This window comes from Serinus canaria, chromosome 1, assembly GCF_022539315.1.
Source record: "Serinus canaria isolate serCan28SL12 chromosome 1, serCan2020, whole genome shotgun sequence".
Classification (NCBI taxonomy): Eukaryota; Metazoa; Chordata; class Aves; order Passeriformes; family Fringillidae; genus Serinus; species Serinus canaria.
In genome coordinates this window covers 110,151,952-110,173,026 of record NC_066313.1, presented here as the reverse complement: position 1 = coordinate 110,173,026, position 21,075 = coordinate 110,151,952, and the positions used below count along the sequence as shown (strand labels likewise).

The window sequence follows — 21,075 nt, the reverse complement described above, 5'->3', positions numbered from 1 at the left end:
TCTGGGCTGGGGACAAGGAGGGGATTGGGCCCAGCTTGGGCTTGATGATCTCAGAGGTTTTTCCCAGCCTAAAAGGATTCTGATTTTACATTCACTGAACATGAAAGACACGAGTCCTGGAGCCTGAGAGGTTCCCCTGAGCTCTGTGCTGGGAGAGGCACTGACATGAGCACGTGGCTTGAGGGGAAGGCAGGCAGAGCTGGCTGCTCTCATTAACACCACCCTGCACTGAGGGGAAGGCAGGCAGAGCTGGCTGCTGGCTGCTCTCATTAACACCACCCTGCACTGAGGGGAAGGCAGGCAGAGCTGGCTGCTGGCTGCTCTCATTAACAACACCCTGCACGTCAATCCCCACGCCACAGCTCTGCACAACGAGCCACAGCTTGTGCTGCCTCTTCCTTCAGTCTCCATCACCCAGCACAGCACACCTAAGGCTCAGGTGGGCAGCAGAAGGGTGGGAATCTGCAGAAAATGAGCATCACATGTTTCTCCTAATTTTAACTCCTCATTCTGCCATTACTACATTTTTTTTTCTTTTTTTTTTTCTTTACCTAAAAACCTTCTAGAATCAAAACCTGCAAGTAAACAGAAAAATGCAGGAAAGCACTCAAGCAACAGCAAAGATATTAGGACTGAAAAATTCAATTTTAAATGAAATAAACCTCCAAACCCAGTAGTTTTTCTTGCTTTTCATATCAGCTGCTCTACAGATGTTGCACTCAATAATCAGCTTTTCAAAAGTGTCACAACTAAGCAGGCAGGCACTGCACCTGGCCAACACAGGATAAACCTTGCCAACTTCCTGGATAAAGCAGGAATACAAGGGCTTTACACCCCAAGTGTTGATTCTTACTCTGGGGTTGACACTGAAACCTCCAGGACACTTTCTGCTCAGATACTGGGAATTTAGCAAGCTTGGACTCTTTGGATGAGTGACCCAATGTTTCAGCCATCGTCAGCTGTCCAGGAGAGCTGGAAAGGGACTTTTTATAAGGGTACGTGGTGACAGGACATGGGGAATGGCTCTAAACAGAAATAAAGTAGGGTTAGGTTTGGTATTAAGAAGAAATTCTTCTCTGTGAGGGGCACAGGGTGCCCAGAGCAGCTGGGGCTGCCCCTGGATCCCTGGCAGTGCCCAAGGCCAGGTTGGACACTAGGGCTCTGAGCAACCTGGGACAGTGGAAGGTGTCCCTGCCCATGCAGGGGTGGGACTGGATGGTTTTCAAGGCCCTTTCCAAACAGAGCTATTCTGTGACTTAAAATTCTACTGCAGAATCCTGTCTGAACTGAGATGGCAGCAGTACAGGTGCAATACAAAACAGCCCTGCAGCACCCAGGAAGGAAAATAAATCCAGAAAACCTTTCTCAAGGCATCCTAGGGCAAGAAACATCCTTTCCAATCATGGCTGTACTGATTTTTTAGCAGCTTCCTGCCACGAACAGTGCAAAATCAACACTCAAGACTATCAAGTCAAGTTGATGAGAAACATGATAGAATTTTTTTTTCCTTTACCCTGCTGCCACCTTTGGGTTTGCTGTAGGGCAAAAGCCCCTATTTGGAAAGAATCCTTGGTAATTTCAGAGATTCAAGTCATTTGGTTGCATGTCTTCCTCCAAAAGTGCTTTTCAAGGAGAGCTTTGCTGTGCAAAGTGAGGATGAGCAGATCCTCCTCCAAAGTTCATCTCCTTTTACAAATGAGGCCAATAATGAGAGGGCCAAGAAAACAAGGGTTAAAGAGTTACAAAAAGTTTTCAAGTGTAAACATTGGGTTTACAGCCAAATTAACAATAAATGTCAGGCTAAAAGGAATCAGAAGTGACATTATTATTACTGTAAACAGCAGCAAGGAAATCCCATCACTGACCAAGATTTCATAAAGGTATTTACCCCGTGCATCTGCATGGGGTACCTAGAGTTTGGATATGACTGTCACTTGGATGTGTGGTATTTATTCCATTCCTGTTTTTCCAGATGAGAAATTGAGACATCTTTGTGTATGCAGAACAAATCACTGACAACCTGGCAGGGAATTCAGTTCTTGAAATAAATCCTGGATGTTACCTGGATGTTAACTTCAGGCAATCTCTGGAACAATAAAAGAGTACAGAAATGTGGCTGGTTAGACTGGCAGGAGACTGGCTGGTGGGTTTCTGTAAAAATACTCACTTGTCATAGTTTAAAAAAATTGGTTTTCTAAAGCATAGTAACACTTGATAGAGTCAATTGTCCTGAGAGAACTCAGAACAGAAACCATGAAAGATTCAATCTCTTTTGCTTTCTCTTATTACCAGTAACAAGCTACAGAATAAATATTTCAGAATGCTACCCCGTGTTTCTCTAATCTGGGATGTACAAAGTTCCAGAGAATGAGAGTTAACCTTATTGCTTTTGGGGCAAATCTAAGAGATTTAAAGGAAAAATAATGTTTGATATCTTAATTAAGGAACAGTAAAGAATAACACTGGCAGAGAAAGGGTTCTGTACCTCGATGCTCCTTTACTTCAGAGCCCAGTGTGCCACAGACAGCATTCAATTAAATAATAGTCTTAGCAATAAACAATGACAATACACAGAACACCACACAACATCACTCCTTTGGCTCAAAGTAATTCCAGTTTGTGACTGAACAGCTGTTATGCAAAACAAGAAAGCCTTCACATCCTACAGCTGAAAAGGCAGGGAACAAATTGGCAGAGGAAATTTAGATTGCACATCCCTTGTGGAGTTGTTTTATTTCTTGTGCATTTTGAAACAGCATCAGTACAACTTTGGTATTCACCTGGAAAAGGCTTAGTTGGGAGAGCAGCCACTGCTTGTCCAAGGGAAGCTCTGTCTGAAAAGGCAGCAATTTCCAGCATCTCCAAACAAAACCATTTGAAACAAAAAGCAAACAGAATAATTTATTCTGGATTTTTTTTTCCCCATGGTGCAGCACACCCAAGATACAGTTGTTTTCTCATAGAGATGTTAATAACAGGAATAATAATAAAATCATGCTGGGAAATGATGAGGCACCACAGCAAGGGCTGTGGAGAAACTCACAATCCTGTCTCAAAGGAGTGCTCTGGGAAGATCATACTCAGAGAGCTTTCTACTGCCTGGCCTAACCAAAGCCTTTCCAGTGGTTATATTTTCCTCTCCTGAAAATTATTTAAGGTAATTTTTACAGGAAAAACAATCAGCCACTGGAACAACCTTCCCAGACTTGTGTCACTGGAGGTTTAAAAGATGCAGTTAGACAGGTTAATGATGATTTTATGATTCTATCACCTCACCTATGCTCCCTTTCCCCAGAAAAAGGCTGGACCAGATCAATCATCTTTTGAGGTGCCTTCCAGCCCGGGCTGTTCCATGATTTTGGGGATTCTGAGAGATTGAAGAGGGACATTTCTATGTAAAAACCAGCATGCAAGCACTTCCTGTGGGATCATTCCTTCTAAAATCACCTGGAATCAACCACTGCCAGAAAGGCAAGATCCTATTGCCTGGATGAGGTTACTGAGGCCAGGTAGCATGGGAGGGATGCCAAGCCCCATAAGAGTACAGAAAACCAGGGGATTTTACTAGGATAGAGATTTTGGGAAGCCAGAGAGGTCTCTAAAGGTTGATTTCCTCTGAGTGCAAGCAGGAAATTATGTGTTAAAATGATGCAGGTTAATTCAATGCAGCACAAATGCCACTGTCAGTAGTATCAACATAGAAAAGATGGACTCTGCTAAGGTAAAAAACCTCTTCCTCCCCAGTTAAAAGTCTAATCACCATTTACATGTGTTTCAACAAAGCTCTGACTGTGTAAAAATTCTGTGTTTACCACAACAACTTGACCTCTCCATTTCACAGGATCACAGAATTTGCTTTCCTTCCCTTTTTTCCCCTTTTTTCACCTGACAAAAGATAATGTGCCTTTACCAATTAGGCAAACACAGAGGGGGGGAAAGAAGTTTCAAGTAGATAATATATTTAATATATAAAACCTGGGTTCCTCTTGCCCATTGGTTTGGTGTGAAACAGAAGAATTGTGGGCAGGACAGCTGAGGAGAAACTGAACGATCTCAAGCCAGTGGTGAAATAATCCAGGAACTGTACTCAGGATATTGGGAGGCTAAAAAACTACAGGATCTCACAGTATTTGTGTGTAAAGTGCCTAAGGAAGACAGAAGTGAGCAGGGAATTAAAAATTCTCTTTCCCACACGGCTAAAAGGTACCTTTCTTTCTGATATGCATCCTTGTCCCATCAAATACTGGTCCCTGCCATGCAGGTATTTAATAGACCTGTTGACATTTAATCAGAAGTAGTTCTGCTCCTCTGACACACAAATTCTGTCACCAGAAACCCCTTTGCTATCCCTGTCCTGCAGCTTTACACAAACCCTGGTATCCCAAGCCTCTGGACACAGCCATGGCACCAAGAAAAGCACTGGAGGTTAATTTTAATATCCAGACATTTACACTTTGGGAGAATTTGTTGTAGAGATTGTAAGGCAACCTTTAAGGGTCAAGTAGTCCATGTTAATAGAGACTTTCAAAGCTGAAGTCGTTCCTACTCATATTTCTGCTAAAACATAGAATTTTTCATAAATACAATAAGCACAGACAGGATTTTTACAACCACCAATCCATCCTCACTGTCAGACACAGCAGCTGCTTTATCCTCAGAGAAAAAAAACCTTTCAGCACAGTTCTGTGGCTCAGTCTGCTGCCCCAAAGGACCTTGTTCTTCAGCCACAGCAGGCTTTGCCCTTCAGGATTTCAAGCAACAACATTTTATATATATATATGCATATGCATATTATATATATATATATATTTAGTTTATTCCTTTTTGCTACCAGCACATTTTCCCTGTGGGAATTACACTATCTTCTTGACATGCAAAAGTCCAGACTGCACATCCATGGCTGGAGAATGAAATGAAGGGGTTCTGGCAGCACAGACGTGTTTGACCCAGCCCAGGATTTGCATCCCAGCAGTCATGCAAACCTTTCCCTTTATACACTGGGGCACACTGACTCCCTGTGGCAGGACACAGAATATGCTTCAGACATTCCTTTTTCTTTTTCTTGCACTTCACAAAACCTTGCGTGTGGCTGTGAACTTTGGAAATGAAATTTGGGAACAGAAGGAACAGAATCCATACTTTTTTTTTTTTTTTTTCATGAGAAGCAGCAACATGGGGATGAAAGAATTCATGAATTGTGTTGGTAACAGTGTTTTTCACACAAATACTCACCAGGAACACACAGTAAAATACAAAGGCTATATATATATATATGTGTGTGTGTGTATATATATATATAAAAAGAATGCTTTCTCAAATGTTTATTACAGGATGAAATAAGTCTAATTGAAAAAAATTCACATCCTGAACTTCATCAAAGGGGACTGATTGCTCTTCAGGCCTATTAGCTAAAAGCAAGATTGAAAGAGGAGGTTTTAAAAATTACATAAAACTGTATCACATTCTTCTTTCAGTTTGTAATTGGTTTGATTGAAACTTGACTAGAAGACCATAAAAGTTTGCTTCAGCATTAGACCAGCTCTCTGGCTCAAGTAGCACTATCACTGCCTGATGGGTACAGGGCTTTTCCCATGACTAAAATGGAAATAACTGGTAATATTTTCTTCCACACCACACTCATGCCCACCCCAAAACCCCAAACTCCACCTACTTTACCGATGTTGTTAGATACAAGACCTAAAGAAGATAAGAAACAAAGACAATTCCTGTTTTGCCCCTTTGTGTCTTCACTTTCAGTCTCTACCAGCTGACCACAAGGACATTCCACCCACTCTGAACAAGGTCTTCAGGTGCCATTTCCAGACTTGGAAAGAAGTGATATGGTATGGCTGAAAGGGTTTTTGTACATCGCAAGTGCTGCAAAATTTAGGATTTCCCTGCTTTGGTTAAGGTGTATGATGATGCACCTGTCAAATCTCAATCTTAGTGCACAACTAAAAGGGGGTGCTAAATTTGTGGTGAGATTTTTTTCCTCCCTTTTCTGTTATTTTTTAAGACAGTGAAAGGTCTAGAGACAGCGTGAGAACCTCAGACCGGGTTGTTGGAGGGTGATCTGCCAATTTCAGCTGAAATTTCATCGCATAAACATTTTCCCATCTCTGTTTGGTATCCAGCAAACAATCCTAGTAGAAATTTTCCAAAGGTCTGTGTGTTTTTCTGTGTCTCTGAGTACTGTCCACGCCAGCACTTCCCCAAGTATAAATTAGTAGCTGTACATCTGCTGCTGCTGCTGCTCTGTCTGAACGGGCTGCTGGCCCGGCTGCTGCGGCGTGGCCGGCGCCGGGGGCTGCAGCACATCAGTCTGAGGCACTGACCTCCAGCTCAGGGGGTGCTGTTCTGTCATCTGGTTCCCCAGGGGAGCAATGGAGTTCACCAGGGTGGTCAGGTTTATGAAATGGGCCACGGACTGAGGGTTGGGAGCCTCGGGCTGTGGTGGGAGCTGGATGTCGCTCTGGCGGTTGTGCAGCACGGCCGAGCCGCTGACGGTGTCGAAGGTGACCGTCAGGATGGAGCTGTCCAGCTGCAGCTGCCGCTCCGGGGGACACAGGTGGCCCACGGCCACGGGCTGCAGGTTGGTGAACTGGGTGCCAGCTGCCGTGGTGATGGGGGTGACGGTGATGTTGGTGAGTCCCACCGAGCTGGAGGGGGCTGTGACGTTCGGATCGCTGAGGGTCACCACCACCTGAGGAGAAACACAAAGGTCACTGAGGGTCACCACCACCTGAGGAGAAACACAAAGGTGACCTCAGCTGTCACTCTAGTGCCAAGGTTGGGGCAGGAACAGGTGAGAGGCAGGATGGCAGAAAAGGCAAAGAAGGCTTTATTCAAAAGAACCGCGCGGTTTTTATAGAGTGGTACGATAGATTCTGTTCTATTGGCTAACTAACAGAAACATCTTTCTCACTCACTGTCCTTGAGAGGAAGAGAAAAATAAAGTAGAAAAACAGCACCTGCAAATTGTTTATAGTCAATGGTTATCGCATCTTTCCAGCTCTTTAAAACTTCTCACAAGCTGCTGTGAGAAACGCTTGCTGTTTCTCTCTCTCTGTCCCATGGCATCCACACTCAGCCTTGGAGATTCTGAGTGACCACCAGGGAAGAGGTGGTGGGCTTACATGGTGCCAGCAAGAGAAGCCACACACAGATGGGAAAGTAGGAAACTTGGAATGTACCAACTTACAAGTGTAGAAGTAAGATGGTGATGGGAGAGAGGGATATGGAACATTCAGAACAAACAGACAAATTAATTTTCATTATTTTAATCCCAGCTTCAGTGAGCTAGTGAGATCTTGCAAACAAATTGATGATAACACCAGAGGAAATAAAACAAACATGAGGAGCTTATTGGTCCAACTTCTTGGGTTTTTGAACCCATCTTTGTATTACCACAATTTATCCAATCAAATGTTCCAGCCACTCTTTTGTGATGTTTTTTTAACCAAAAGAAGGGTTATCCCTCTAAGCAATGCCACCCATCACCCTCCTCCTGCAGCTCACCTGTTGGATGCTCTGTACAGCTGAATTAGTTTCATCTCCAACATTCCCTGTGAATTCACCTTCCTTCTCTGTGTATTCACTGAAGGCAGGGTCCTCAGGCACTTGAGCTTCCTCCTCCTCACCTGACTTTTGTTTTCTTTTCTGGCCACTTTTAGGAGCTTTTATGTGCTGCTTCCCTTCTGGTAGATCACCCTGTTCCAAGGCTAATTCCGGCTGGAGCAACACATTTCCAAACAAAACATCAAGTCCTTTTGATTAGTGAGGTTCCAAGTAAGAGACAATCACCTGAAGCTGGTTTACTGTCAGTTCTCAAGCAAAGAAACAAACATTAGCAAAATCCTGACTCCAGGGATTGAGACCTCACCCTGTAATTACATTCTGCCTGTTATACAACCAAGCAGATCAGCACCTTGTGGCTGCTTGGGCATGTTCCACTGGGGCTGACTCTCTAAAAAAGCACATTCCTCACCCATCAGCCCACGCCCAGCTGTGTTCTGTACCCAAAAAGTGCTGTCCCAGCTCACCCTGCAGCAGGCCTGGAACTCACCTGAACAATCCCAATTGAAGAGGCATCAATGGTGGTTGTCTCTGGCAGTGGCTCTAAATCATCAATCCTCACTGAAAGAATCTGAACACAAAGAGGTGTCAGCTGCAGAACTGCAGCCCTGCAAACCACAGTCAAACAGCACAGCATTTCCCTAATAAACCCCATCACCAAGCAAAAGTGATGGAATCTAACACTTTACACACAGTACTTAATACACTAATCTCACACTTTTAATATACTTTTACATAGTACTTAACTGTGGTTTTTTAAAATAACCTTTTGACATATCACCTTTTCCCTCTTTCTTCAATCCAGCAAAATTTAAACACAGTAAAAGAACATGTCCATTTTCATATTCTAGACAGAACATACCCCTCTGGGATGTGCTGAATTCTACAGAAAACAACGTGTTCCGGAAAAAATAAGTATTATGTTAGCATTTCAATTTATAAACCTATCAACTGTGTCCTATTTCATTATTTTCAGATGAATCTACACATCTCAGCTCATCAAAGAATGGAGACAAATTGCCCTCTGGATTTCAGATATGTAGCTGCATTTTAAATCCCCAAATCAATAAACAGAGCATTTGGTTGACTTCCTTCACAGTCATCATGACAAAACAGCAAAGCAATGCTAATGAAAAATTGGTAGTTAAAAAAAATTTTAAAAGCCTCAAAGGGAACAGACAAGCCTTAATCAAACCTAAACAGGAAATGCTAAGGAGAAACACAATATTTAGAACACATGAAAACCCTACTGGGGTCAGACAAAACATTCCTCTAATCCACATTCTCTCCAGTCAGCATTCATCTTTAATACTGAGAATAATTTTGCATCATCAGCAGATGCTACCATCACCTCTCTATTCACCAGTTCTTTCAGATCACTTCTGAATACAGAGAACACAATGGGAAAAAAAGAATCCATTATACTCACTAATGGATAGAGACAAAAACATGAAAAAACATATATTTAAGCTGGAGTAGAAAAAGAAAAGAGATATAAATAATCAGAAGAACTTCATGTTTAGGGACTGAGAATCAGATAGTGAAATGGCTGATTCAGTTAAGTCCATGTTTCACAGATACTACCTAAAATTGGGCCCAAAAGAACAGGAAAAAAAGAGAGAGGGAAAGAAAGTAATTCCTTTCAAGTCACTGAAGGCCATAAACATTCTTTAAAAAACAAAAGTTTAAAAATTTCCACAATCCACCACTCAAACTCACTCACCTCTGGGTGTTTACGCCTCATGTGTCGACTCATGGATGCCCTGGTAGAAACCTTTGTGCCACACAGCTGACAGCTCTGGGCTTCCACCTTGTCATGGGTGAGCTGGATGTGCTTCTGCAGCATGTAATCAGTCACATACTTCTTATCACACACTGAACACGTCCACTGTTTTCCTACTGGTGGCAGAGGGAAGGAAGGAAACCCAATGGATGAGCATCAGATTGCCAACGCCTCAATGAGAGCAATAATTTATGTTTGGTAACAGGATGTGCAACGTTAGTTCCAAGACTGGCCACTCTAAATCAAAATTAAGGAGCAAAATGAAGGTACCTTTTTGCTGGATACTGCTTTTTAGAGGGTTTACCTGTATGAATCAACTTGTGAGTCTCCATTGTGTTTCTCTCGCTGAACGTCTTGCCACAGAGCTCACACATGAAATCTTTGATTCCTGCATGAAAAGCACATTTGGCACCTGTGAAAGCAGCCTAAAGGTATCTGGGACAATTCTGAGTTTTGCATTAGTAACATTAAAAAAATAAAAATCCCAGACAAAAAAAAGGCAGAAGCCCAGCTTCACCAGCTATTTTTAGCTAAGCCATTCCACTATATCCATATATAGCAGAAAATAAATTCCAGAAAAACTGATGTGGGAAGTAAAATTTTGTTCTGGGAAATCACAACCTGAACACTAACTCAAACCCCCAATGCTGTAGAGCTACCCTAGACCAAGAGCCTTAAAAAAAAGCAAAACTTGATACCAACTAATCTGCATTAATCTGTAGAACAAGCAGTCCTGGCTGAGGACAGGACAAAAACTCACTTTTCAAAGAGCAGAAAATATTTTATTCATTTTTGTCATACTGTCTGACTGCTCTAGGTAAGAGTCCTCCTGGGAAAGATGTAACTGATTCAGTGCAACTTTTGTCCATCTTTGGAGCTCTCACCTGTGTGTCTCTTGTAATGCTTCAGCATGTTGACTTTCTGAGCAAATTTTCGGTGACATTCCTTGCACTCGTATTCCTTAATCCCTTTGTGCAGCTTCATGTGGTGACGAAGGGCATGTTTTGTCTTCATCCCTGTGAGGCAGAAGGCACAGGACACTTAGGCCACCACTCCCACCTTCAGGGGAGAAATCAGGCTCATGTTGTTAACCAACAGCTCTATTTTATATTCGCTGCAAGTCCACAGGTCCAAATTTTAATTGTTTATGTAGCAATTTACTTCATCATTATTATTTTAATTCCAGGAAAAAAGCTCTGGAAAACATCTGAGTAATCATTGATGGAGAAAGAGTAGGGACAAGCAAAGATAAAACATCCTTAGAGGTGTCAGACTTACTACTGTCTTCCACTAAAACCAGCTCAGACTTGTTCAAGTTATAATACAAGAAATTTAAGAAGCCAAAGTAACTTTGAGACTCTTAAGGCTCTTACAGAGAGTAATTACTCTATTTTTTAAGCCTGTAAACAGCCCAGAATGAAAAAATCAACTTGCATTCTTTTGTGCTGCAAATCAGGCATTCCTCAACCCGACACAAACAAGTGCTACTAAAATCAGGATTGTGTTATAGCCCATGAAACCAAACTGTACAAAATTAGGGCAGCTCACGGAACAACAATACTGCTGATTAATACATTTTCTACCTCTCAAAAGTGCAGGATTTACAGCACTGCCACTATTCTCAGCATGACAGTTGTTTTAATTCAGATATTCACCTGCTACTCAGTATCACAATGAATGGAAAACAAGGCATCAGACATACCTTTGCCACACTCTGCACACAAGTATTCTCGGATATTATCATGGACTCGCATATGTTCTTTTAACATGTCTTTTCTAGCAAATGATTTGCCACATTGCTCACAAGCATGACTTTTTACACCTTGAAAATAAATTTAAAAGACAACATAAACAAAAAAAATGTTAATGAGTAATGTGCATCTCCTAAAAATTGATTAAAGTGGTGAATTAGAGGGCAACAGCCCACCTATGCTGACAAGGATATCTTTCATGGATATTGTAGCTCAAATTAGAAGACTTTGAAGAGAGAGAAAAGCTGGTTTTTTGTGTGAGAAAAAGAAGATAAAGCCTGAGGTAGGAGAAGACTGAATAGCATGAAATAGTAATGAGCTGTTAAAAATGATTTTGCAATAGCAGGTTTCAGCCTGTGTAATGGTGAGAAGGTGGCATGGATAAGAATTTGGGAAAGAACAGAATACAGAATTAGGTGAATCCTGCAAACATATTAATTAGGAATTTGGATTGTGTGCCCAGATCAAATACCTTCATTAATATTACCTGCTTTGGAAAACAATAAATATTACATTTGTCCTGTTGTAATGTAGAGTGAAAATTCTCTAGCAAAAAAAAAAAAAAAAAAAAAAAAAAGAAAAAAAAGCAGGCACTGGCAACAGAAATTTCTCTTTGGCATTGATAATTATAAAGAAACAACATTTTTACCTGTATGTATAAGCTTATGTCTTTCCAGATTTCCTATACTGTTAAAAATCCTGCCACAGATTTCACATGGATGGATGTATCTGAAACCAAAGAGACCAAAACCTGTGATTCTTCTCTCAAGGCAGAGGTGATTCTCAGGCATCTCTGTCACTAAGTGTATTTCATTTGCTAATATTAATTACTCCAAAAATTCCTTGAAGCACAAGTTTTTCTAAATAAGCCTTAAGAAAGCCCCAAGTGGACTGCAAGCTTGGAGCAGTCTGGCATTGCTATACACTCAATTTTTTTTCAAAACCATTTATTAAAATCACTGATTTACACTTTGCAAAGCCCAAACCAGGGGGCTGCTGACTCATCAATCCAATCACCAGCGACACACATTTCCAAGCTCATCATAAACATTCTAACCCCCCATTTCACAGTTATTTTAGCACAGCCAAATCCCCTAAGAGCCCCCCAGGTGGCAGAACCATCAGAACTCCAAGCAGGCAGCTCTCCTCAGTGGAACAAGCCTTACTTTTGGACGTTGGGGTCGGGCAGGTTCTCCCTGTGGATGACCATGTGCGCGTGGTACGTGGCCTTCAAGGCGAAGCGCCGGTTGCAGATGCTGCAGCCATAACCCTTCTCCTTGTGCACGTCCATGATGTGCTTCAGGTACTCCTTCCCTCTGCCAAAGGTCAGCTGGGGAATGAACCAATAGTGAATGGAAGGGGGAAAAAAGTCCTCGGGCACGGCAATGAGCAGGTAATATCGAGCTGACATAAATATCACTTAAATATCCCCTGTACCACTAAAATCCAGTGTGCCACTGGATGAAAAACCTGTGACAGCTGGGTTTAGGCCTCAAACTCTTTGGACATTCCAAGCACGCTGCTACAGGACATCAATTCACTCTTTTCTCTAGATGGAGATGGTGTCTCCACTTCTGCACAAGAAGAGGACCTTGAGTTGTTTGTGCACCGAGGAACAGCCAGGTTTAACCTCCACCAGCTCACCTTGAGTACTGTGAGCAGTTTTGGTCACCACAGTATAGGGATGATATTAAACTACTGGAGAATGTCCAGAGAGCTACAGAGATGGTGAAGGGTCTGCAGGGGAAGTCTTGTGAGAGCCACTCAGGGCACTTGGTCTGTTCAGCCTGGAGGAGAGGAGACTGAGGGGAGACCTCACTGCAGTTACAACTTCCTTGTGAGGGGCAGAGCAGGGGCAGGCACTGATCTCTGCTCTGTGGTGACACTGACAGGACTTGGGGAAATGGCCTGAAGTTGTATCAGGGCAGGTTTAGGTTGGGTATTAGGAGAAGGTTCCTCCCCCAGAGGGTGGCTGGGCACTGAGCAGGCTCCCCAGGTTCTGGTCACTGCAGTAAGACAGAGCTCAAGGAGCGTTTGGACAATGCTCTCAGGCACATGGTGGGATTCCAGGGGCTGCACAGAGCCAGGAGCTGGACTCAGTGAGCCCTGAGGGTCCCTTCCAGCTCAGATTATTCTGTGATTCTGTAAGAGCGAGGATATCACAGATGGGGAAAATGCCTGCTGGGCTCTAGGGCCAAGGTGAGCTCCTGCCTGCACCAGCAGCTTTGGCAGCAGCTCCTGGAGGTGCTGCAGCTATGACAGACAGTGCTGCACTACTGAGCTCCAGATGTGCACATCCAGATGTGCTCCAGCATGCCAGGGTGAAGTGCCATAATGACATGGTCTTTTGCTCCAATTCTGGAACTAGTCAGGGCATTTCTAACAGTACTGCACAGCTTGGTGAAGATGTACTTTGACACCAAGGAAACCAGATTTTTTAAGAGCTCAGAAGAGAGATTTCTCCAGGAGTTACCTGTATTTGTTTTCCCTTTGGCTGTTCAGTGTCCCCATCTCCTCACATCAAATCCCATTTCCCACAGTGTGCCCTTACACAACTGTTTACTTCACAAACGCCTGCAAAAGCACTGAAAAAAAACCCAACTTCCAAAAAGATCTTTCTGATTTGAATGGCCCAACTGCCCTCACTCGAAAGAACACAATTTTATATAGTTTATATATCCATGAAGTGTCAGGCAAGAAAATCAGCACAGTGAAAGCAAGAACATGATGAACTGCTGTGACACCACAACTTCACATGTTTACTGACACAAAGTTAAAATCAGTTTGCACTGAAAACCATCTCCCAGATAAGAAAACTGAAATATTATTATCTCCAGGTCTTTAAATGAAGATAAATTAAGAACTTTCACCACATTAAGTGTGGGCTGTGAAATCAGCTCTGATTTCCAGGGTCAATTCAGTGGCTGAACAACCAAAAATCCCCTGTCCCTGTGTCAGTTTTGCTGTTCTCACTGAGTGGTTTTGCACCCCACCTGCCCCAGCACAGTGTGCTCACCCAGGGAGGGTAGAGTCCTTAAGAACCCATTATTTCTTTAGAAAATGGCAAAACCCACACAGTAAGAGGTTTAAAAAAAATCTTCCTCTCTCAGCTGCCAATTAAGTGAATTACATTCCAGCAGCACTTCCAACCCCATCCTGTTTGCAATGGAGCAGGGCAAGAAGAAGCAGTCACACTGAACACAAGCAGCAGTCTTACACCTCTAAACTGGATATCCACAAAATAACCTTCTGACCTCATAATAATTAATCAATCTGTGGACTCTATCAATCAGAAATGCTGTCAGCATTTAAAGTTACACATAATTGAAAGGTAGTTAGAGATGTGAATGGTCCTTTATTGATCCTTCCTCTAGTCCTTCTTCACAGGAAAAAGTGAATGTATCTATCTTTCCTTTTTTTAGTGTTTATCATCCCCCTTACTGGACACCACCTCAATTCTTATGGAATTGCCTCAGTTCACAGATCTTCTGCAGAAGACAGCAGACCTGAGAACTGGCTTTCTCTTTGAGAGCCCTTAATGTTATTTAAAATTCTGTACTATTTATAAATTCCTCCACTCCCTCCCCCATCCCAAAACAAGTTAATTTGAAAGTATTTAAAGCTACCTGGCACCTTTTGCAGCTATACTTGTGAGGCTCTAAATCTGCACTTTCATCAGAGTTGTCATCGTTTTCCTCTGATGAGATTCCAATTTTACCAATGAACTCTTCCCTCTGGTGGTCATCCATTAGGGCTATGTCCTGTGTAAAGGGAAAGAATATTTTGTTTTAATGCATTAAACTTCTTCAAAAAGTAAGGCCTAGTCACCTTTTGCTTCCATGTAGACTGCTTTGCATGAACTGCTGTAATATTATTTATTTAAAATATCCTCCAGCTTCATTCGATCCAGAGTGTCTCTGTCCAGGACCACGTAAGGAATTAACTTAATCAAACCACTAATATTAATTTTTGTAGCAGTGAGATGTATTGGATTTTATTTCAATAAATTTTTCTGCATATGAAAGGACTTTTAATATAAAGACACTCAGCTGGTACAGTATTAAATAAAAGCATCTTTATGAGCACCACTGAGTGAAACAATTCCCTTTTAATTTCACTTAATTCCTTACAATTCAGTATTGACCAAACAATCTGCCTTCTGTAATTGATTATTAACACAATACCTTAAAATGGACATGAATATGATCTCTCAGCACATCCACCCTGAAGAATTTACGTCCACAGATCTCACAGGTGTATTTCTTGTCTCCATGTGTTAGAAGGTGTTTGTTCATGTTGCTCCTACATGAAAATACCTAAAAGGAAAAGAGAAGGAAGAAAGGATTTTTGGATCATGTCTAGCAGGGCTACAGTTCTTTGAAACCTATCCAGTGGAGAGCACAGAACACATTTACTGTCTTTTTATTCCTTCTGGCCAGAAACATGCAGGAGCTCCTGTTAGCAGTCTGCCTCAGAACTGCTGGCATGGCAAAATCCAGGGGCAGAGTTCCAAGGAACTGACTGAAACTAGCCATGTGTCATTTGAAACAAGCCCCCAATGGGGGGGGGGGGGGGGGGTTAGAGGGAGGGATCCCTCAAATTCCCAGGAAAAATGGTGAGTTTGGAGTGTTTTTTCCTCAATTCCTGTGAACACCAGGGGGTTTTCCCCTCAAATTACCAGGAAAAGCAGGTGGTTTGGTTTTTTTTCCCCCCTTGTTTCCTGGAAAAAACAAGGTTCTCCAATTGCCAGGAAAAACTTCCAAAAAAAGCTGCAGCAGAATTACACAGAGTAGAATTTGAAATATTTAAGCAGTGTCTTCTGAATCACAGATGTTCCATCTATCCCTAAAAAGATATAGCCACAAAATCTACCTTGACTGGTATGAAACATATCCAAAGCATCAAAATCAGAGGTCTACACATCAGCTGAAGAGTTCTTGATTGCCTTTTGCACCATGAATCATTAAACATTTATAAAATCACATGTTAAACCCACACTCCTTGTGACAACAGTGACTTATGATCTTGAGTGTTGAACATTCAACTGCAACCATGCCATGACTACACCACGAATTCACTTTTACTTCCCATGGAAGTAGAATTCCCAATGCACACCATCAACTCCAGCTGTTTATAACCAGCCAAAAACCCCTTCATTTTAAATAACATAAGCCATGAGATTGCACTGACACACAGAGAGGCCATGTGACACTCTACATTGTGCTGGGTGTCCTGAGGAAAGTTCAGGCCTGAAATGCACTTCTGCTCTCATCTCTGTGCTGACAGCTCCCACCACCCATGGCTCAATCCCACAGTGGGCTTGGATAAATAATGGAGCTACAGGTGTTTAAAGAGGAATATCCTGACTGGACTCCACACCCTTTAATGGGCAGCTGTTCCAGAGCTCTGCCACCCTCAGTGTGAGAAATTTCTTCCCCATGCTGAGGTGGAACTTGTTGTATTTTATTTTATGGCCTCTCCTCCTCGTGCCATTGCTGAGCGCCACTGAAGAGAGCCGGGCACCATCCTCTGACACCCCTTGGAGATCTGTGGATGTATGTAAATGTATGGATGGATCTCCTCAGTTTTCTCCTCTCTGGACTGAACTGCAGCAGCCCTAGAGCCACAATGCAGAGCCTCCCATGGCACACTGGCACAAGCTCCTACCTTCCCACACACGGGGCAGCCCGAGGGCTCCTTCTTGTAGCGAACCATGCTCTCCGTGCTGTGCTCAAAGTCTTCTCTCTTCACACGCCTCACCCCTTCACACAGCAGTCCCCATCAAAAAACAAAACAAGAAATAAACCATGGCTTTCCACTCCAGCCTGCAGGCCTGCTCAGGAGGAGACTGGGAAGAAGAGTGAAACACTGGGAAGGGCCTCAATGCAGGGTGAATTGCTAACAAAAGGGTGATTTCTAAATTAAAAAGTATTTTAAGAATATAGAAGCAGTCTGACAAAGTGATGTGTTATGGCTTATTGGTTATTAAAGCAACTGTAAAGTGACTGAAAACACTTTTGTCAAAAACATTTTTTGTCAACACCAGGAAACAGGCAGATCTAGTAGGGCTTGACACTTCAATCTGGTATCTGGCTCAGAAATTCACCCTCACTAAGAAAGAGAGGAGAGGAAATCTCTAAGGAGAGATGCAACACTCCAGCATCAGCTGTAATGCTCAGAGAGGATTTCAGCCCTCTTTCTCTGCTACTTTCAGGAGGGCAGAGGGCTCCTACTCTTCTGTGACAACTGAAAATGAGACACTGCCAGTCTTACAGCCCCTTGTCCTCTGGTTCATGACACAAAATAAACAATCTGGCTGCTTTTTTTTTTTAAATCACTTTTGGCTTTATCATCTAAGGCACTGACCACATTCTAATACATGCTGAGCAATGTACCAACTTTTTCCAGCCTTTGAGTACCTGCAATATCCTTAGATGCTTGAGATTTTGAACAGCAAACTCTCATAACCTCATTTTTGTATATTCTCAAGTATTTCAAAGAAAACATGCTGACACTGTATTTATGTAGTAGTCACTCTCACCAAGTTAACACCCTGCCTTCAGATTTTCAAGTTACCACGCAAATTTTAAAAAAGGAAGAATAGGATGCAAAGAAAGAAAAATACATAATTAAAATCAGCCAGTCTAAACTGCTGCATAATAAGCCATGCAGCTTCCACATGACTGCTAATAGCTCTGGACCCACTACTGTGATTTTTCATAAATGTCACATTTTGCTGAAACTTGAAACTCTAGATCAGGTAACTGATTAAAAAAAAGACAGCCACCATTCAAGAAGATCTAATGCACACTATCATTTCCTTAACCTGCCCACCTCCACTGCTGTTTCAGGAGAAATAATTAGGTTGATCTGCAGTAAATTTACCTTCCAAGTGCCGCCTCTGATGGTCCAGCATGACATCCTTCCTGTAGAACATCTTATTGCAGATCTCACATGCAAACTTCTTATCCCCATGCTTTTTCTTGTGTTTTGAAAGGTTGCTGTTTGTAGAGAAGAATCTGAAACACATCTCACACTGGAATGTCTTGTCATCTGTAAGCAAGAGAAACCATGCAGCTCTTTAGAGCTGAAAACAGGTTTTGTGTGTTTGTGAGACAGGTGGTTCCTCTGATGGATCTGGGTTTTAAAAATGGGATCCATCACTATGCTCTAAGGGCAATTACCTGTGTGATTCTGGACTGAACATTATTGTGGGGCCATAAAAGTTACCAGGATGGCATTTTCTGAGCATAAGATCACAGCAGAAATAATATGAGTAACCACAAGGGATGGCTATGGCAGAAAAGCACAGGTTGGAGTGATGCTAAGAAAAAACCATTTAGCGACTGGTGCAAGTATAAAGCTGGAGAAAGCTGAAGAAAACTGCAATCCCAAAAAACTACAAATTACCACTAATACTGGTCCTCTTTCCAGTTCCTCTGTTTCAGAGGAGTGAGGTGGAATTTAGTTTTAGGGAAAAAAGTTCAACAGAGATTATCTGTGAACAAAGGAAACCAGTGAGGATATTACACAGGTGAGCAGGAGATACTAAAAAAATCCAATTCCTAAGTGGATGTGTTGCTCTACAGATTATTGGTTACACTTTTCTTATCAAAAAAACAGGTTGCTTCTTGTGATGATGACAAAAACCTAAATCCCTACTCCCTTTCTGTAGTTCCTCTGCTGAGATGGGTTTGGGGACATCTTCCCAGAATGGAGTAGAGGAAGAGTTATCCATTCTCACCTGTCCTGCAGTTGTGGAATTCCAATGCACTCTCTATCCGAAAGGCCTTTTCACACGTGGTGCACTTGTATCTGTACTCACTGTCCACCTGAGGATCACAAACAGGGAAAGCCAAGTCACATCTGACAGAGAAATTCTAAACCTCAAATACTTCTTTTGTTTTCTATTCTTTCCAATTTTTAATCCTTCAAGAGGGTATTTATCTACACAGCAGTTCAAAATTCTGACGCTGTATTATCCTGCCATGTTCCTACGCCTGAGCTATAAAAAACCCCAAAAACTATGCTCCTGTGTGGATGTGGAATATCTGGTCCAACACACAAACAGATTGTTTGAGAAGCAAGATATGATCTGACTCATCTTCCAGAAGAGGTGGCAGCAATCTGAGAGTTAAGGACCCTGGTGCCAAGCAACAATGGAAATTGTCAGTAATAAGATGCCACTACAGGTGTGTTTAATATCTCTATGGCAGCAGCATCCAAAGGCAGAGTTCACACATTAAAGGAATGATAAGTGGGGAGAAATCAAACAGGACAAGCAAACAAGAATGGAACCACTCTATTTAGCAGCATAACTCAAGTCAGATCTCACCTCTGTATCATGCAGGTCCAGTTAACTCCAGCTTGTCTTGCTGGAATTGATGCCTGAAAGCAATTTTCTATAGGAAAAGGGCTTGCACATGCTCAAAAGCACTTTTCAAATCTGTCAATTATTCTAAGATGAGATGTTAACACTCCCTCTCTGTCCTTTCTCATTCACATGGGATACCTGCTCACATGAGAAGAACATGCTCACACCTGGAATCTCACTGTGCCTTTCCACACAAACCCTGCAGGAGCCCCTTCCACTCACTTCATTCCTGCTGTGCTTGTATGAAACGTGCTGCTTCAAGCTCTCCTTCCTGCTGAACAGCTTTGCACATTCCTCACATTTAAACAGTTTGTCACCTGAGGGGATCAATCGAGATGAAAGGGAAGTAGTCAGTGATTGATAACAACCAACTCCAGGCAAGACAGGGGAAACCAAAGCACAAGCCACTGCAAACACACAGGCCAGTGATGAAAAATTTAGCATTTCAGGAGATCTAACCAGTGGATTTTAACCATTTCCAACAATTTTGGTTTAGTTCCCCCACCCTTTTTTAGTGATGATTTTTCATAGAACCCTTAGAATAGGACACAGACTCCCAGAACTGCAAATCACAAGTGGAAAAACACCTGACATTTACACAGCTATGTTACCCATGTGCCTGTGAAGGTGAGGGTGATATTTATGTATCAATTTAAGGGCAATAAAAGCTTTGGAAAAAACATCACATCCTTGCCCTGATTTAAAAGATGCACCTAATTCAAATTTTAAATATTTTCAACTTCAATTCTGCACTATCTATTGCAATAGATTAGATTAGATTAGATTAGATTAGATTAGGATAGATAGATAGATAGATAGATAGATAGATAGATAGATAGATAGATAGATAGATAGATAGATAGATAGATAAGATAGATATTTTCTATATCTTAGAATAGATATCTTCTCATGCTTTGGTCTGAAAAATTAAGTTTCCTAGAGAGACTCAAAAGAAATAAAAAAGCAAAACCAGCTCTTATAAATACATATCCCAAACCCTAAAAAGAGCCCTGCTGTTTAACTCAAAGGTGGAACCAAGACATAAAATCAATGACAGCCAAGACACAAAATCAATCCCAGGCAAGGGAAAAGCCAACCCACCATGAGAACGGATGTGCCTGCTGAGGTTGCTGCTGTTCTGGAAGATCTTACTGCAGATGCTGCACTGATAGACCCTCTTGTGCTCCCCCAGCTGCTTTATCAGCTTCCGCCGAATCCCGTGTCTACTGGAGAGAATGAAACTTCTTTTGAGGGACATGGTGTTTTGGTGATGAGCAAACCTACTGGATTAGAGAGAAAGGCAGGGACTGAAAGCTAGCCCACAGGTTGCAACAGAGTTCCACCAGCTAGTAAAAACTTGAGGAGTGTTAAACTCAGCTCCTGGCAGGAGGGATGGGCCTGGATGGAGCTTCCCCAGCTCTTAGGTGCTCCCCTGGCCACCCCCCGGAAGCTGCAGATGTCACTCATTCCAAATTTTCTTCACCCAGAACCAATGACAGCAGAGATTCCTTTGCAGGTCCCTCAGAGGAACAGAAAGGATCTGTTCTGCTCTGAAAACATCAGCACTAGCTCAGCTTAGGAAGCCTGGCAGC

General features: G+C 42.3%; 1 protein-coding gene across 7 annotated transcripts in view; it reads right to left on the bottom strand.

The window, feature by feature from the left end:
• Window positions 1–2,716: 2,716 nt before the first annotated feature.
• PRDM15 (PR/SET domain 15) overlaps window positions 2,717–21,075 on the bottom strand; it is a 35,125-nt gene continuing 16,766 nt past the window's right edge. For 4 of the 7 annotated variants that reach the window (XM_030234458.2, XM_030234462.2, XM_050982421.1 and 1 more), the window contains 16 exons: window positions 20,585–20,766; window positions 19,706–19,800; window positions 18,854–18,941; window positions 17,995–18,162; window positions 16,777–16,871; window positions 15,294–15,425; window positions 14,736–14,870; window positions 12,276–12,439; window positions 11,759–11,838; window positions 11,061–11,180; window positions 10,243–10,374; window positions 9,663–9,746; window positions 9,299–9,474; window positions 8,066–8,146; window positions 7,519–7,731; window positions 2,717–6,703 (listed from right to left, as the gene is read on the bottom strand). In XM_030234458.2, coding sequence (XP_030090318.1) covers window positions 6,224–6,703; window positions 7,519–7,731; window positions 8,066–8,146; window positions 9,299–9,474; window positions 9,663–9,746; window positions 10,243–10,374; window positions 11,061–11,180; window positions 11,759–11,838; window positions 12,276–12,439; window positions 14,736–14,870; window positions 15,294–15,425; window positions 16,777–16,871; window positions 17,995–18,162; window positions 18,854–18,941; window positions 19,706–19,800; window positions 20,585–20,766 — 2,425 coding nt within the window. In that variant the 3' untranslated portion in view covers window positions 2,717–6,223. The remainder of the gene's footprint in view (window positions 6,704–7,518; window positions 7,732–8,065; window positions 8,147–9,298; window positions 9,475–9,662; window positions 9,747–10,242; window positions 10,375–11,060; window positions 11,181–11,758; window positions 11,839–12,275; window positions 12,440–14,735; window positions 14,871–15,293; window positions 15,426–16,776; window positions 16,872–17,994; window positions 18,163–18,853; window positions 18,942–19,705; window positions 19,801–20,584; window positions 20,767–21,075) is intronic. The other 3 variants (XM_030234460.2, XM_030234459.2, XM_030234461.2) reach the window with 3 other exon arrangements.